This window comes from Gallus gallus, chromosome 7, assembly GCF_016699485.2.
Source record: "Gallus gallus isolate bGalGal1 chromosome 7, bGalGal1.mat.broiler.GRCg7b, whole genome shotgun sequence".
Lineage (NCBI taxonomy): Eukaryota > Metazoa > Chordata > Aves > Galliformes > Phasianidae > Gallus > Gallus gallus.
The window spans coordinates 28,494,824-28,512,440 of record NC_052538.1 but is presented as its reverse complement, the minus strand read 5'-3'; the positions used below and the strand labels follow the sequence as shown (position 1 = coordinate 28,512,440).

At 39.0% G+C, this 17,617-nt stretch overlaps 1 protein-coding gene across 4 annotated transcripts in view; it reads right to left on the bottom strand.

Moving 5' to 3' along the window:
• The window catches only part of CCDC93 (coiled-coil domain containing 93), a 32,832-nt gene extending 15,657 nt beyond the window's left edge, over positions 1-17,175 (bottom strand). Inside the window, exons 1-11 of one of the 4 annotated variants that reach the window (XR_005861253.1) lie at positions 16,842-16,991; positions 15,574-15,687; positions 14,500-14,594; positions 12,277-12,388; positions 8,565-8,663; positions 8,021-8,077; positions 4,892-4,992; positions 4,238-4,277; positions 3,720-3,812; positions 3,210-3,260; positions 2,189-2,275 (exon numbers count right to left, since the gene is read on the bottom strand). Coding sequence is in view for 3 of the 4 variants with exons in the window: in XM_015289827.4 (XP_015145313.2) it covers positions 2,189-2,275; positions 3,210-3,260; positions 3,720-3,812; positions 4,238-4,277; positions 4,892-4,992; positions 8,021-8,077; positions 8,565-8,663; positions 12,277-12,388; positions 14,500-14,594; positions 15,574-15,687; positions 16,842-16,979 (987 nt within the window). In the remaining variant the exon portion in view is untranslated. Of the gene's footprint in view, positions 1-2,188; positions 2,276-3,209; positions 3,261-3,719; positions 3,813-4,237; positions 4,278-4,891; positions 4,993-8,020; positions 8,078-8,564; positions 8,664-12,276; positions 12,389-14,499; positions 14,595-15,573; positions 15,688-16,484; positions 16,793-16,841 lie in introns of those variants that run through there. The other 3 variants (XM_015289827.4, XM_046943631.1, NM_001031262.2) reach the window with 3 other exon arrangements.
• Between the last annotated feature and the right edge of the window lie 442 nt (positions 17,176-17,617).

The window sequence follows — 17,617 nt, the reverse complement described above, 5'->3', positions numbered from 1 at the left end:
CTCAGTGAGGTAATTACATTTACCTCTCTAAGCTTTTATTTATTTTGTTTTACTTTTGTGAAGTAATTCTGACATCTAATTCTGACATCTATCCTAACAATTCAAACTCTACAACACCCTGAAAGGAGGTTGTTGCAAGGTGGAGGTCAGCCTCTTCTCCTCCCTAACTAGCAATAGGACAAGAGGGAATGGCCTCAAGTAATGCCAGGAAAGGTTCAGGTTGGATATTAGAAAAAAATTCTCCTCTGAAAGAGTGGTCAGGTACTGGAATGGGCAGTACACACATTATATGAGAACCAAGAAAACTGGAAATGTGAGAGAAAGAAATGTTAGCTAAACCAGTCTGAGACTGGTCGAGCAAAAAAATTATTACAAACCCATACAAAACAGCCTTGGCAACAAATAGTTCAAGTTAAATCCATTAAAGTCTTCAGAGGAAGTGTATGAAGTGCAGCCATACTCCATTTCTCCTCGTTTCTACCATGCATGTATTCATTTTAATGATTATGCCCCAAATACAAGGGGAAAGAGAAGTAGAAATCTATAGCATTAATAAAATATTTAGGTTTTCTCTACTAGAAATAACTTCCCTCATGGCTTTATTTGTAATGTAAAAATTGTTGCAATGGAAACACGGAAGGGGAACAGCCTTCTCTCACTGTACTTTCTATGTCCCTCCAGAAGGATTCAGTCTAAATCAACTGTTTTTCCAAAGTTTTATAAACATAATCAGAAGTAAGACAGGAAAACAACTGAGATTACTGTCAAATCCACAAAGAATGTAGACCAGGTATGTTTTGCATTCCTCTCTATGAACTCGCACTGAAGGTCTCAAAGCTTCCACTGTGAATGGGAATATCTGTAAACCATCTGAGGGATTATTTACCCTCTCTAACACAGTAAAATTCGAAGCTGCTTTGAATAACTATCCTTTAAAAAGCTGCAATGGATGGGCTAATAAAAAGCTATCTTTCCTTTGAATCTACAAAGTGAGTTAACAGGGTGAGCAGAAAGCTGCATCCATTGATCTTCAGCAAAAATACAATCTTGTAAGAACAGCCTTAGTGAATGGCAAAATCAGATCTAGATTTCTGCTTGCCAGCTTTCTTCACAGGAAATGCACCTGTGGATTCTATTAAAACTTTGACAGACAAATAAGCACTTCTTCTGTTCTTCAGACTATGAATAGTTGCAAGGGGTTAAAATTATTAGTACAGTACATGAGTGCTGTTGTTGCTTTAATAAGCTGTTTGGTAACATCCATAGTTCTCTTTTCCTGGTGTATGCATGCACACACCCTTTTTTGTTTTTTCCCCTTTCAAATCCAGTAGATTTGAAAAGCGATATGTTTTTGGCTTGACTTGAATCAGTTCTTACTTCCCAGAGTATTAATCATTGTTCTACTGTAATAGTCAAGGTCTTGCTGCCTTCTCTCAGAGCAGAAGAAATGTAACATTGAAATATGACCCTTGGACTTATGTTCTTCCAATCTTTTGTAATAAAGAAAGGCCAAGAATTTGCTATAGACTCTGTTGAGTTATAGGGTTTATCTCCCAAATGGGAAAGCTCCATACCTCATAAGTGTCAACAAAAAAGAAGAAATATGAGAAGACTATTGGACAAATAAGACCAACCTATAACTCATAACTGGCAGTGATGTATTATATGTATTAATTGCTTGAAGAGCTAGATTTTCTTCTCACATTACTGTAAAGAAAACAATTACAGCTGAACACAATGAATGGAGCTAATATATACCCTGACTTTTAAAGCAACAAAAATTTGTCTTTTCTTATAATACTAGATTGAGAATGACAAACCCAGAACAAGTGATAATTGAAAACAAGTGCAAGTAAGATCCCTGTGTCTGTATTTCTGTACTTGACACTAAACATTTTAAAAACTATTGAGTTTACACCTCTGATTTTTTATGGGCACAGTCCTTTTATCCCTAAAGAAGTTTAAGAAGCTGCTTAACACCCAAGATGCTCATGAATGTAATTAAAAATACATGCTCTGCCAAAAGGTTATGTGTGTTTAAGTCCAATTGAAATACTTCCCTTAATCCTGACAGTACTGTCATCCACAGCAGTATTGTTTTAAGGCAATCACAGCAACTGATTTGGAAGCTTTAATTAACAAGCTGTCAATCACAATTTGGTAAATCATAATCAGGAAACACACTTACCTTTTCAGCATATTCTGACACTATTTGCTTGATCTCATCCGACTGGAGTCCAACTATCTGTCCTACTGTGCTTGCTGTCAACTTGCCCTGCAATTGTATCAAAGTGACAAAACATTGGGAGTTTTGGAGCTGCCTGTGCTTTTTGCAGGGCAATTTCTCCATGCTCTAAACATTTCAATCAACACTGAGAGCAGACTAAACACTGCCTTTTCTTCTGAGATATCACAATAAACTGAAGCAACTCTTAAAACATGAATTTCTTCCCATTCCTCTCACCCAAAGAAATTTCATCATTACTGTAGTCTAGAAGTTCCATTACTTATACATATACTGTAGCCAACTATGAATTTTAACTGAAAACACAAAGCCAGTTGTTTTTTTTTACCCCAAATGTCTTATACTAATGGTATTGTTTCTAATATTTATCAGCACTTTGAAAAACACAATGAAATGCATAAAATTTTCCTCCACTCTCCCCCTTAAAATGATTATTCAGCTGGCTATCTTCATAAGATGAGTAAGGTAAGATCACACTGTATCTCAGGTAACTGCACTGTGGTGTCTTTCCCCTTAAATTCTCCTTGTAAATAACACTTGAAAGAGGCACTTGTTTACAGTATTTTACCAGGATTAAGTTATCAGCCTTGTAAGAATTACTGTCTTCCTAATACAACCATCTTTTCATGCACTCTCTTCATGAACATTTAAAGGTATAATCATTCCAAGACTTCACACTCACAAGTAACTTGATTTTAGGAATAATTACCTTAAAGAGTGAATGACAACAAGAAAATAAATGCCAAAATGATAATGTTGTTTTGCTCTATTTTCCAAGAATGAAAACAATTCAAGACTGGAGAAAACTGTACAAAAATCTGCATGAATATCCTTACCCCTGTATCTTAATGTACTATGGAGCCTGCCAAAGTAGGAAACACTAATGATGAATAGGAACTGTGACTGCTAAAACATAACCAACCACAACTTAAACAAGGCTGCATCAATTTTAGACGTTGTTTACCTCTTCTGTTGCCATTGCAGCCATTCCAGTCATCAGAGTTTTAATGCGAAGCTAGAATAAAATAACAGGTATTACACAAATCTTCTACAATCTAACTTATTTCTGACTATTGACAGTGGCATACATATACAACTAATATAATGTAATGTGTATTTTAATGGGATAGTAAATCTGCAAAAGTTAATTCAGAGGTGGCTGAAACTACCAAATACAGGAAAACTCTTTATAAGAGTACATATTGTAAGTTAGCCTGCAGCTCCCCATATCAACCCAAAACTTGACCTCTTGAAAATGCTCAGAATCCAAAACAGACGTTTAATTTTTTTGCTATTGAATACCAATAAACATTTAATTTTGGGGCACTGATTTCAAGTTCCATATTCCCTTCTGGAAGGCAAGCACAGAAATCGTCCTTCCATAAGAGAATGTCAATGATAGAGGAGAGCAGTGATAACTGCTTCCCTCCCCATAAGTTAGTTGCATCCAGGCCTATTTAGACAGATGACACACCTCTTCAGCTGCCCGAAGGTCATCTTCATCACAAGGCTCAGCTTTTCCTGCTGCTGCAAGCCCTGAGGGTAGCACAATTTTCTTATCTTCAGTCTTTTGAAGAGAAATTAAGAAAATATTATATCTAGTTCCAGTAATCTAAAGAATTAATACAGACAGCAAGGGGAAAAAAGAAAATAACAACAACAAAAAAACCCAGATTTACAATGTTCCAGTTATGGAAACATTTCAGCTACTGGAACAGCCTTGCGCACCATTTCATTTTCATGACAGCCTTTTCACACTTCACAAGTATTCTAGCTCTTCAAGCCAGTGTCCCTGGCTGGCTAGACACATCTCAGGCACAGATCCATTATTCCATACCCTTCTGAGAACTACCAATCCCACAAGTCAGTTGTGTAACCCAAAAGATGAGGTTGTGTATCTTTAAGATCTTACAGCAACCAATGCTCCAACAAAAGAGCAATGCAGTTCTTCCAAATATTTCAGTATGTTTTAAAAATTCAAAAGTTTCTCACCTGTTCTGTTTTTCCTGCTTGTCTGCTAAATCCATACCTCCTAAAAGAATAACAGTAACATGAAATAAACACATTGTTTTATTAATAATAAAGACAGTATTTATGTCTTTAATGGCTCAAAGTTAAAAATGTAGCTGTCACTTGTTCTCCATTTATTCAACACTCACACTTAAGGGGTAAATGTAGTTCTATTTTATGACAGCAAAACTCCAAGTTTTCAAGAATTAACCAACATTAAGTTCTCTCTGCATTTTAAAGTTTAGTAGTGTAGGCAAAGCAATAAAGCACCACCCACAGAAAATGTACAAAGCTGTTTTAATATAGAAGCATTCGACAGTAGTATTGCTATCATTGCATAAGCCATTTTTAAGGAGCAAAGAATAAGTACATTCCATAAACATAACTCAGTAAAGGGGGCAAAGTCAGAAAATGGGTTCCCATTGGTGGTACAATGCCACACTGTCCACATATATAGTATAGAGTTCACAGGGGAACAAGATAAGTAAAATAAGCCTGAAACCTGACTGGAGTAAATGTGAAAAATTGATTCTCAAGTAGAATTAAAAACAAAACCACAATTTTTAAATGTACACAACATAAAGCATTCTAACAACCCAACATAAAGCATTCTAACAACCAAACCAAGCCTTTCACCTGCCATATTCCAGAAGCGTGGCGTGAACCTTTGACTCCTCATCTAGTATTTCTTCAGCCCCCTTCTGACGTTTGTATTTTCTCTGGGGTTTGTAAACCTCCTGTCAGACAAGACAGTGAATGAAGTCAGAGCTTGTAGAAAGAATTTTTTTTTAACTGGATAAATAAATAAGTAAAATAAATAAGTAAAGCATTACCACTTACAGTGGTATTTTAACACTGGTTGCTTTCAACTCAATGTACTTAAACACCTGAGACTTCATTTTTTTTTCCACATTATGAAGAAACTAGAAAGAGTTATTTGACAAGAAACATTATTTCTTCAACCATCTCCTTAATCACATTTTAAAGAAAAACAAAAAATAACACAACAAACATCTACTGAAAAGGTAATGAAAGCCCTGTGATTAAGCTGATAATGCCAAGGTGCAGAATGTTTCCTCTTTTACTAGTTAATTCTACTTTTCATTATATTAATTAATTAGATATAACCATTATCCAGTCATCACAGATTTATCCAGTCACAAGAAGTAAAGCAGATCCTAGTGCCATTTAAGGAACAAAAATATCTCAACAAGGATTCACGAGCACTGTGTTATATATATGTATGTATATGCATATACACACACGCATATATGCATATAAATACATATTAGGTTCACACCTCAAGTTACTCTTATCCCTCTTTTCTTTTTCTTTTTTTCTGAGGGGGAGTTCCAACCTTCATCACAGCAGAGAAAAACTTCATCATCATTACCGAAGACTCAACAACAAAAAGCAACAGCCCTATTTCCTTTGTTGTTGTACAACATTTCAACGTTATTGAAATAACTGAAAACCCCTCAAGGGCCAGGCTCAGAATGGTTAAAACAAACCCATTACTAAAAGAAAAGATGACGCTGAAGCTTGTGCTTTTCATATATGCTTTTTCAACATGCTTAACTTCAAACAGTTCTACTCACATGGAACACGTGATTCAATGCAAGAAGTTGCACAGGAAAATAAGAGACTATATTTTGCTTGAAATAATCTCTTATGCAAACAATGATTTTCTACAGTTCTTGAACCGTAACCTTGCTAAAACAGCTTTCAACCTTTTTCAAAGACATACCAAAATAGAGATTTTAAACAAGAGAGAAGAGGAAGTATTCCTCGGCAAATTTCTCCTGAATTTGGAAGTTACTCTCTGCAATTTTTCACTTGTTTCCAATCTGAATTTCTGTCATCTTTGTTTCAAATCTTGTTACATTTTTGCCTGTTACATCAGCAAGCCTTTCACCATCAAGAAACTCCCATAACACACATTTACACATCCACAGAAAAGCAATGACAGTCATAGCTTTTATTGTAGTATAGTATATTATATATAAAGCGTAGCCACTGTACCATTAACATTAGCCTTGGCATTAGCCAATCAAGTACTTGAACAAAGCCACTGTAAGAGAATTTCCATTTAATAGACACTCACTTTTCAATGGCAGCACTTATTCCAATAACCATTACTGATATTTAATATTCCCTTTTCTAACCTTGGAACCATAAATCACACCGCACTGCCCCCTTGAGAAAAGAAGGGCAGGTCCTTAGAGCACAGGTCTAATGATGAATTCAGACAACAGCCTAATCTTTCACACTTGGTGATTCTCTTTTAGGAAAGTTGATTTCTCTTCCAATTCCACTGTATGGAGATTTAAGGGTGACCTGTAGAAGAGTCTTGAGATTATACCCTTTCTTCCAGTTCCTACAGACAAGCTTCTGTGCTTTTTCCCCTTAAAATTCACCCTGCATGTTCCTGTGGACTGCGCTCATGTGTTGACACCTTAATAGATCTCATTAATTAATCTTCTGTTCCCTTCGTTTAGAATGTTATACTGGTGTACAAATAAAATAATAATACCCATTAATAATACCCATTTATGATGGGAGATAACTCCCTCTAACCCCCCCAAAAAGCCCAAACAATCTACCAAACTGACAAACAAAAGTATCTCAAGAACAACAAAAAAACACCATCCCGAAATGGGTAACAACACTTAATAATGACTGCAATTAAAATGTTCATAGCAAAACTAATTATTCAAACATAACAGTGAGAGATCTTACGTTGGTCATCATCTGAAGACATTTACATCAATGCCCTTTTAAAGCATACACTGTAATTCAACCACATCACAATCGGTTCAGCAGTACTCACGTAGTTCATTTGACAAAAGAAATACCTCCAAAATATGACAAAAGAATAAGATGATTTGTCTGGTCCAGTTCACTAAAAAAGTGATCACACTGCCCATCATACCAGCACTGGACACCTCTACCCAGAAATGAGAGTGTAGAACACCTGGTTAGAGCTGCCTGAAATAGCAGTGATTTTCCCAGAAGAACAGCATTTTCACCACTTCTTGAAGACTCTCGGAAGTGTCCTATTCAAAGCATACCTACATTTCTCATTGCTTCTCAAAACACTTTTGCAAGCAACCTGGCAAAAATAAGAGAGCAAGCAAGGACAGAAACTTGACCTACTAGCCAGGCATCTGAATTCAGATATGAGGCAATGATACGTCCTGGCAGCATGTGTTAAAAAGCTTTCGAATATATAAACAGAGTTGGAGGATCTGCATTGAAGGAGGAAGAACACAATGGATATCATCTTTCCAAATCAACATTTGCTACTTGAAGATAACTTCCCTGAAACACGGTGTATATTCTCATTGCTAACTCAAACAGTAAAAATGACAAGGTCTGAAATGCAGACATTTAAACTAAAGAGGTCACTGCCATTTTGATAAATTTCAAAATAAATTAAGTCCAGTTGCTGATAGCTTCAGACAAACTGCCCAGTGAAGGCTGAACGACCTGTAGGCAACCTTGTGATTTGTTTGATAGCATGGAACACCATGCACTGTGTTGGCAATTGGCATGGTTTAGCTACATGTAATAATGTATACCTAGAAGGTTTCCAACATCAAGCGTTGCCTTCTGTAACCCTTTCTGAGAATGATATCCAACATAGGACCTTCTCAGGAGAAAATCCAGGAGCAGCTGCATCAAGCAGAATTAAACCAAACACTATCATTCATTACTAAAATTGCTTGCTTCTTGACCATTAGAAAATAATAATTATTTACTTACAAAGATATCAGTAACTGTTTTGATAGCCTTCTCTTTTCTTTGCATAAATTCATCATCCTGCAAGACATCAGAGGTGATTAAAAATACCAGGAATGAAGACTTAATCTCAACCACTGTAATAAGTTTAGCAAACAAAATTTGTCAAATACTTTCTAACTGAGTTGGTCAATTGTTTGGTGAAATGCTATTGATTTCCTATAGCAGAAAAATATTTATTCCTCCCATCAGCTAGGTAGGCACATCTTTAAAAGTATATCCAGATTGGCAGTCTTTCTGTTCTCTGCTTATACAGTATCTGACACAGTACAATCCCAGTCCTTGTAGGGGATCTCCTATCATTACTACATTACAAAGAAAGAAAGTTGGAATGAACTTAGAGCAGAAGACAGACATTTCCATTACTGTTATTTTCATTTCTAAGCATTAAAAGAACCCTGAAAAAAAATACAAGCCCAAACAAACACTTCACAGAGCTGTGAAGCTGATATTGTACCCAGGCATTCTACATAGTATAAGAGAAAAAGCAAACTAGTTTCTGTCTTACCTCTGGAAGTCTATGAGTTTTTTGAAACTGTGATATAGAGTAAGAACGGATATAGTCCCCCATTTCTTCCCTTGTTTCTATTGCACGTTTCACCAGCCACTGAAAAAGAAATCTGCATCAGTGGAAAAAGGAAGACAACAACAGCCAACACTGAACCGCTGAATAACTGTTTTCAATACAATAAAGAAACACACAAACAAGAAAATCTATTTGTAACGATGGTAACTGAAGGAGCTACTCCTAATAAAATGACCATGCTTTAGCTATTGTATAAGCATCATGTTGGCTATTCCTCTATGTATTAAAAAGATAAATGAAAGGTTGAATCACACAACTAATACGAAATTACAATAAATCACACTGCTACCCTCACAGTTGTATTTTTACATATAAACACCTGAACAATCTTCATTCTGCTGAATGTCTTAAATTGAACAATACAAACCACTTCTGACCCACTCTGTTCACACTACAGTGGGATTCAACAGGCTGAAGACTGAACTGGCTTCCCTTCCACACTTCTTGGAACAGGACATGATACCAAAAAAACACTTTTAGGTATGTAATTTTAAACAGTATTGCAGAATTGGTTATGCTCCTTTGTGATTCCCCCAGTACTTAGCTTGCAGTGCAACTTCCCATATTCTGAACTGCTTTTATATTTTAATTAATTTCTTACGAGTATGGAAAACACTGAATGAATTGAAACGACAACTACTAGGAATTCTCAGCTGTCAAATTGATTTATAAACACCATGAAATCTTCAGAACTACAAGTAAAGTTCATTGGAATTCTACCAATATAGATCTGTGTGATCCAAATATTAGCATCTCGACTAAATGTATTCCAAAAAGTAAAACGATGAGCATCTCTGAAATGCAAGTAAGTGTGTATCACTTTTAGCATTATTCATTTAGCTTGCATTTTTAAGGAAGAAAAAAAAAAATCAATTGACTTCCCCCAAAAGACCTACAGCCCTCCCTACCCCTTCTAATAATATGTGTTGGAGAAACTTTACATCCTAGCAGGAGGAAGCGACTACCTCAGCTAGTAACATACTTTTACAATGCACATGTGACCAGAATACTAAGTAATTATACTTTCAATAGTTACTTCTTTTTAAACATAAACATTGTACTTCTGTAATACAGAGCGAAAACACAGTAGTACAGAAAACAGTGGAACTTTAGTTTTCTGGCTTTTCTGTTTACGCCACGGAAAAGTCAGTGTTGCTCAAACTCACCAGACCATGACATCAGCTCTATCGGCCAGCAGAAATTACATCCCATTCTGTACTCAAAACACTACTATGGTATATGAGCCATGAGGGTTGTCTCTGCTTCAGTACTTAGAGCACAGGCCTTTGGCTCCAGAAAATACTGTGCTTACAGCATAGACACAAAAACATGACTACACTCTGCATGCAAGCAGGTATACCTCTATTTACTCCAACGATGCCCTCAGGAGCACACTTTAAAACAAACAGATAGTCCAGGTAGCTTCTACATAGTGTGTGGACATTCTTCTACAAAGCAAGTTTGAACTGTTCACAGCCCAGGTGAGCAGTCAGAGTGGGGGCAAATGGGCTGGAATTGGACACAATCACAAGCTGAGCAGATTCTGGGCTCTCAGTGCTAAGATCCAGCACAGAATCTGTCTTTTCTCATTGGTCCATAGCACTGACTGAGCACACCACTTAGGATGTGACCTCATCTCATGAGGTTACATCTCATTCTCCTGTTACAGATCATTGATCTTTTTCACAAACTACAGCTCCACCATGAAACGATACAACTTTGAGCCTATGAAGTTTTAAAGAACCAGATGCCTGTGCAAGACAAAAACATTTCTTCAGACACTGAGAAGACCACACAAAAAGCCAGAGGAGATTCAAGTACACTTTAAATAATGTCAGAGAAGATAAATCTTGTGAGCTGTTGACAGCCTGTGCAGCAGGTCACATCAGATATCAGATCCAGCTCGGGATTCAAGTTTGAGCCAAAAATCAGTTTTCTTTGCTATAAACATGAATCCCTGGAAAGCGAAGGGAGGATGCTGACAACAAGAGAGCTCAAAATATAAGTTATAAATTGCAAAGCACACCTCAACACACGATTATGTACATACTTTTCTCTGTAGACACAAGCAGAATTCACTCAGAAGAACTGCACCATATCTGCTCACGTGGTTCTGACTTTTTTCCCCATTTTTTTAAAAGAAGAACTCTCTTACAGCCTGTGGCAGTGAGCCAGCACAATTTAATTCTTCCTACTCAGAAGGATTCAGCTAAATTCCTGCCATTGAGTTCAGTGGCCTGGCCTGCACAGTGCAAAAGCTTTTGGGACACAACTCCAAGCGGAGGAAAGAGCTTCTGTATCACCTGGGGACTGCCTTGTGATTTATAGATAGTAAGTGAAATGTTGAATTCAACTACGTATTGAGTGAAGCGTCATTATCAAATACACAATTCCTACATGCCATGGTGTGTTAGGCCTATGAATATCTTGCACGCTTCCAGAAACTGACAGAAAGCCACATTTCCAGAAAATTATCTCCTACATACCAACAATTTATGCTCACCAAGAAAGACTATATTGACCAAGCATGAGTTAGCTATACCCCCCACTGCCTAGCAATTAAGAGTGAGAATCACTGCTTTCAGAGAAATCTAGAAGCTGACTTCCTTTCCGCTTAGAAATAATGGTTTTCCTGTCCAGAAGTAACATCCTAAATCAAATTTTGGACAAAGGAGGTTAAGAGAAAAGAATACCTGGTGCTACATTTTTTAGAGCAGGAGTAATAATCTACATTTTCACTATAGGACAGGAATTATTCCTCCTGTGAGAGACGTCATTTACACGATGTATGTAGCCAATTGTTATCATTTCAAACTGATCAGGGGAAGAAATTAATCTGGAGTAGGTTTTCTTCAGTAGGAGAACACAAGTTTAGAAGCAAAAACTCACAGTGACAGAATACAAGCTTTCCACTGTAAGCAGCAGGAGTACACCTTGAAAGCTGTGTACCAGTAGCATACACTGTGGGAAAGAGAGTTAAGAGTGGTTTCCCTCAAGAGCCTCTCACTAGAAGATATGAAAAAGAAAACCAGGAAGTCCTCCTCACTTCTTATAAACAGGAATTTATATGAAACTCTTGCTACACTCTTTCACAGGAAGGAGGAAAGGAGATAAAGCCTGCTGGACTGTCTTCACTTTCCCTGTTTTGAGGAGTACGTTTTTGTGTGCAGATGAAGTTAAAATCTGAAGAATGATAATAACATACCAAGCATTCTTAAGATACCACATGTAAGTGGAATTTATCACGTGTCAGCCTGAATCTTAATAAAATGGAGAACTATGAGCATGCACGTGGTCAATGCTGCTCAGCAAACACATAGCAATAGGGTCACATCAGAGGAATTTATTTTTCCTCTCATACAGTCTCTCAGTTCTTTTAAGCAGACAAATACCACAAGAAACAGAACACGACTCCACTTCAAAGAATGCAGTATTTGTGTTTTTCTTAAACATGAATCATATATAACACCATTCAGCTCTTCAAAAGCATTCCCTGGAACTTCTTTTCTGTCATCATTCATTCTAAAGTTAAATAAAGAGACAAACAGTACTACGGTACGGATCCTTGTTAAAATCTGCATGCAGATTTCATGGCCTTTTTCAGCAAAATATTGATACATAGCACAATCATTACCTGTACAACGGGAAATATATGAATGAAATCCAGACCCTGGATCTGATGCGGTTCCAAACGATGAGGACACTTCATTTTTGGTAATACTGACACAATTTTTTCAGTTAAGGCACTATAAGGAAAAAAAAAAAAAAAAAAGAAAAGGTAACCAAACAAAAACAGATAAACACAAATGCACACATAGCCCAGCTTTGTCTTGAAAACTTCCAATTATTTTTGCAAGCAAAATTAGCAGTTAGAAAGTTCCCTCTAGTGGCTTCCATTGCATACAGCTGTAACTTTCAGTTACAGAATAACTTTTACATCGCACTATATATTACCAGCAACGATTAAATCGCCCCTCGTTTCAGATGAAATGCTCACCTAAGATACAAAATGCAAAGGTGTCTGTAGATACAGTGTTTATTTCTATGTGTGTACGCTATCTTTTAGTAATACTAAATAAGAGATATGCATTCAAAGACTAAAACATCCCTTCTAAGGACTTAATGTGCATAATAAAACTGCCAAATTATCCCAGTGTCGTTACTGAAAGTTTAGGAGTACAAATATGTACTACACCTAACAGCTAAGCACAGTACAGTTCATATGGTTGTGGTCTGAAGTGGATAAAACTGAATTTACCAGCAACTATCTCGCTCCAATCTGGTGAAATGAAAGGGTTACTCTAAGAAAGCATCCACCTACAAGAACACCATTCTGCTTCCAACAGATCCCTCATTTTAGAGCAAGGCATTTTTTGCTGCCTGTACTCTACACTGCATTTTAAAGCAGGTGTCAGCATCAAGAATGGACGTGGAGAAATTAGATTTTCCCATGAAGGAAAATAATTAAGTGGTCCAATACTGAGTTCAGTGATACCCTGTATGGCTCAGATCAGATGGACAACTGATACTCTGACAGAAATGAAGGGGAACAAGAGGGATGAGACAGACCGAAGTTTTGGAATAGTGCCTTCACAAAATCCAAATAAATCATTTCTGCTGTTGTGGGAATTAAGCCTGGTTTTTGTTTTGCCAGTTTTACATGCAGTCAGTTGGATAGAGAAAATAACATTTTAAGAACAACTTAATTATTTCCTGTTCTTAAGGATAAGAAACATTTTCTTGGCAGCTAACAACAACAAAAAAGCCCAGAACAAGAAAACCCACCACTACCACCTTCATTGCTAGTCTAAATTTAATTGGGTGTTTTTACCAATGCTTTATGTAGCTATGATGATTGAGTACTCCTAAATTTAATGGAGTAACAACAAATCTTTATTTCCAAATGCATTAAAGTCTTGCCAATGCTAAATGGTTTTTTGAGAAAACAGTACAGACAGATGCTCTTTCCAACTACATGGAGCAAGAAAGTCTCTTCATGTAACTGTAACTTGACAGGCTACTATTACTTTCTGCAAACTTTAACTATGGCTCTTATCACAGAAACACAAAGAAATAATGCATTTTAGAACTGATTCTCTTTTTTCTCAGCATAAATGATTTTCACAGCCTTCCCTAATACCCCTAAGCCAGCTAATTCCTGTAAATTCCTTGCATGAGAAATTACATCAAACCAAAATGGTCTTATTAGGTCACAATAAAGATAGGTAACTGTTTTGGCAACAATGTCACGCTTTAGATTCTGTCTGCTGACGCCTACAGCTCCAATCCAGAATCCGACAGAGGAATCAGAGGTTATTTACACAGCACAACTGCAGACACGGGGAACTCAAGGATGGTCTACTGTTGCATTCCACAGTTTCCAGCAGCGTGGTCTCCTTCTGCCCTTTGTTTTGGCCTCTGCATCATCCCCTTGTGCCAGCACAAGCATCTGTACAGCTGCACAGAGACCTGAAGCCAGTAACTGATTCATGTTAAAACTATTTTCCTTTTTTTTTGGTAGGTTTTTAAGCTGAATCAGTTCCCAATCCAGTTTGTTGTTCAGGCACATAAACGCTTTTGCTGCTTAGTAGGGATGTAAGAGCCCGGCAGCCCAGAGGGGGTAACACTGCCTTCTTTAGAATAAGCTTCTTTCTGGTTTTACAGTTCATAGAACTACAGCCTGAGTATCCCAGACACCCACAGAATGTTTTGAAAGTCAGTGATCTTGAAAACGAGGAAACTTTGACTGAAAATCCTTGTAACAAACAGGCAAATATCAGATAATTCTTCCTATCCTTTCTTCTTTCCCATGACAAAAAAAAAAAACCCAAACACTGCTGCCATTTCAACAACTTACATTTTCTGACCAATAGTAGAGTTCTCCTGAAACAATAAATCAATGTCGATATCAAAGTTGCACGTAGTGATGCACCACGTCATGCCGCCTACAACCTACCAAAGGAGCAACAGCATGGTTAGTTCCACAGTAACCTGAAGAGATAAAAACAAATATATCCTACGTTCCTAAATGCTGACATTGGCAACACCAAGCGCTGCGTGCAGCATAAAAATAGTCATGTACATCCCTAACTCTGTAGAGATCATTTTCAGACCCTATTCCTAGAGCTACTTAGGCACATTTGAACTCCTCAGCCACTTAATCAACTTTTCATTAAACACTAAACACTGAACTAAAACATTAAACACTCACACAAATGTATCCAATATAACCTAAATGTATGCAAATATGACGAGCATAACGAACAGTTTAAAACATAGAAAAACTTAACGTTATACCCCAAATTAGGATGTTACAAGGTCTTCTAAAACTGATTAGCCCTCTGACAAACCCATCTGAAACATGTAACCAGTCTTCTTTCTATCTTAGCAGCCAGCTTGTTTTCAATAGCAACGCTTGCTTTGTAAAAGTTGGGCACTGTCAATTGCAATTGTATTCAGGCATGTATAAACCTGATGCATACACTTCTACACAGAAAAGCAATGTTACACCCAAGGCTTTCTCCTTGGAACTACTTGGTGTCTGCGTGCACAGCCTCTGTAACACTTAAGATCAGTAATGCCATGCAGTTTTCAGAAACTGAAGCTGTGTTGGAAAATATAGCTGTGCTATGACCAAAGGAACAGCAGAAAACAGAAGCGTCCATTTAAAAACCTCTCCTCAAACTTCAGAGCAGGAACTTCTCACAGTGTCAGCACTAAAACAACTCAGAAGTCTCTCTTCAGCTTGAACTTTGCTCATTGTCACTATCACATACTTCCTGCCTAGGACACATTTAAATAGGAAAGCCCATGTTGCAAACTTCCTTTATTTTTTTAAGAAGAGTCACCCAGAATTGCTAAACTAACGAAATAAAAATGTAATCCACATATACTTAGAAAAGGTTTTTATAAAATAAAGCATTAGTCTCACCTTGTCAAAGGGAGATAACCCTTTGATTCTTGCTCGGAAATACCCAGCAGCCACCAACAGCTCCAAAATTTCTGTCAGCTTGATGTTTTGTTCCTCATCTTCCCTTGTTTCAACCTGACAAACGAGCAACACAACACTCATTCAGCATTTGGCCTTCATTCTTGCTATGAATGTTTTCCAGACTTAACCCATCTTAACACAGCACACGTCAGAGAAACCATGGGCTGCCATTAACTCGGTCGTTTCAGTGAAAAATATTAAAGAAATACTGGATTAAATGCCACGTTTTTTTTCCCCTCCCATTGAAATACTACAATCTGCCTTTCCTTTCCAAAGCCCCGGTCTGCAGCCTGCCCCAATGGCCGTAACTCAGTTCATTTATTCCCAGTTACATACATTTCCTTCAATTTCAGTCTTCACGTGACAGCGTATCCCACATTAACACCTCTAATTATTATACTTCTTTTTTTTTTTTTTTTTAAATACAAAATCAAGCAGATAATTTGTTGTGTCTTTCCACCATTCAGGCAAGCCAATTTCAAACAAACTCCAAGTATGGCTTCAAAAAAAAAAAATTCAACTAGTTTTTTGGGATAGGGATACCTTGGGTGTCCCTTACCAAGGCAGCACTCTCCTCAAAGTGCTTTTATTTAATTTATTTTTCTATGCTGAGGGATGAGGACCCACAGAACCGTGACCCAGCAGACGCAGGGAGCACTCAGGGCTCAGAGGCAGGCCGGGAAGCCCGGGCACAGGGCAGCGGGCCCTCCTTCGGGCACCACACGCTGCAGACACCCCCCACCCTCCCTCCCCCCTTCCCCACCAGCTCTCCCAAAACCTTCCCCCGCCTCTCCAGCACCGACAGCGCAGAGCCCACGAAAGGCCGAGCAATGTCACGGCGCACGGCTGACCTACGGGAGCCCCGCACAGCCTCCTGGCTGACGCCGCCGGGCCCGGCCCCCCCCCGGCCCCACAGCGGAGGGCCCCGAGCCCGCAGCGCCGCACGGAGCCCCGGGCGCGGCCCCAAAGAGCGGGGCCGGGGGAATCGGGCCTCTCCGCCCGGGAGAAGCGGGGAGAGACGCGGCCGCGGTACCTCCTGCGGGGCCCGATGCTCCTGTCCCCGGGGGACCACCATCGCCCTCCGCCTGTCACGTCCGCTCCCCCCGCCGCACCGCAGCGCAGCGCCCGGCCGAAGGGCTGTTCCCAGCCGGCGGCTGCCGGGTTCCCCCACCCCCGCTCAATGGTTCGCCCGCACCCTCCTTGCGTACAAGCGCATCCGGGCCGTGCCATTCGCGGCAAGGGGGTGCGGGAGAAGGAGGGCGGGGGCTCCGCGGCGCCTCATGTGACCGCTCGGAGCGCGGCCGCCAGGGATCGCCTCTTCCACCCGTTGGAGGGCAGCAAAGCATAGGCGAGGCCGGCCGTGCTGAGCGCTGCGTGACAGTGTGATCAAAACAGTAATAATAAAAGCAAAAAATATGCCAGACCGGCTCGGTCTGCACCCTGGTCTAACCACAGTCCATGTCTTAATTAGAGTTGCAGAAAACCGTTGTGCAGCCCAAGATACCGGCGTGAGCAATGCGCGCTGTCTGCTTTTGCATCTGCTTTCTGCTCACGGAGGGCTGTGAGGCTCTAATTTGTCATGCAGGGAGAGATTGAAGCAAACACACGGGAAAGAGGGACGAGAAGAAGTGCTGACCTAGAGGCAGCGGCCCACACCGGTTGTAACACAGCTAGTGAAAGGAAACGCCAGCTTAGAAACAAGATTCCTGAGCCACGATATTGCCATAAAATTCCCTTTCAAAGAAACATCTTAAAGGATTAATAAGAAGTAGGAGACGCTGTCAACTAGAGGCTTAAGTGCTAACTGCGTAGAAGGCAAGGGAGGGCTGAAACCTGCTCTGGAAACAGACCTCCCTTCAAAAGAACTGAAAACGTTTTCCTCCTTGCAGTGAAAGCTTCAGCCCTCGGTATTCACAATTCATGCACCTGACACGTGGCTAGAAAATCAAAAGGAAAGGCATGAAAATACAAAATAGTACCTCTA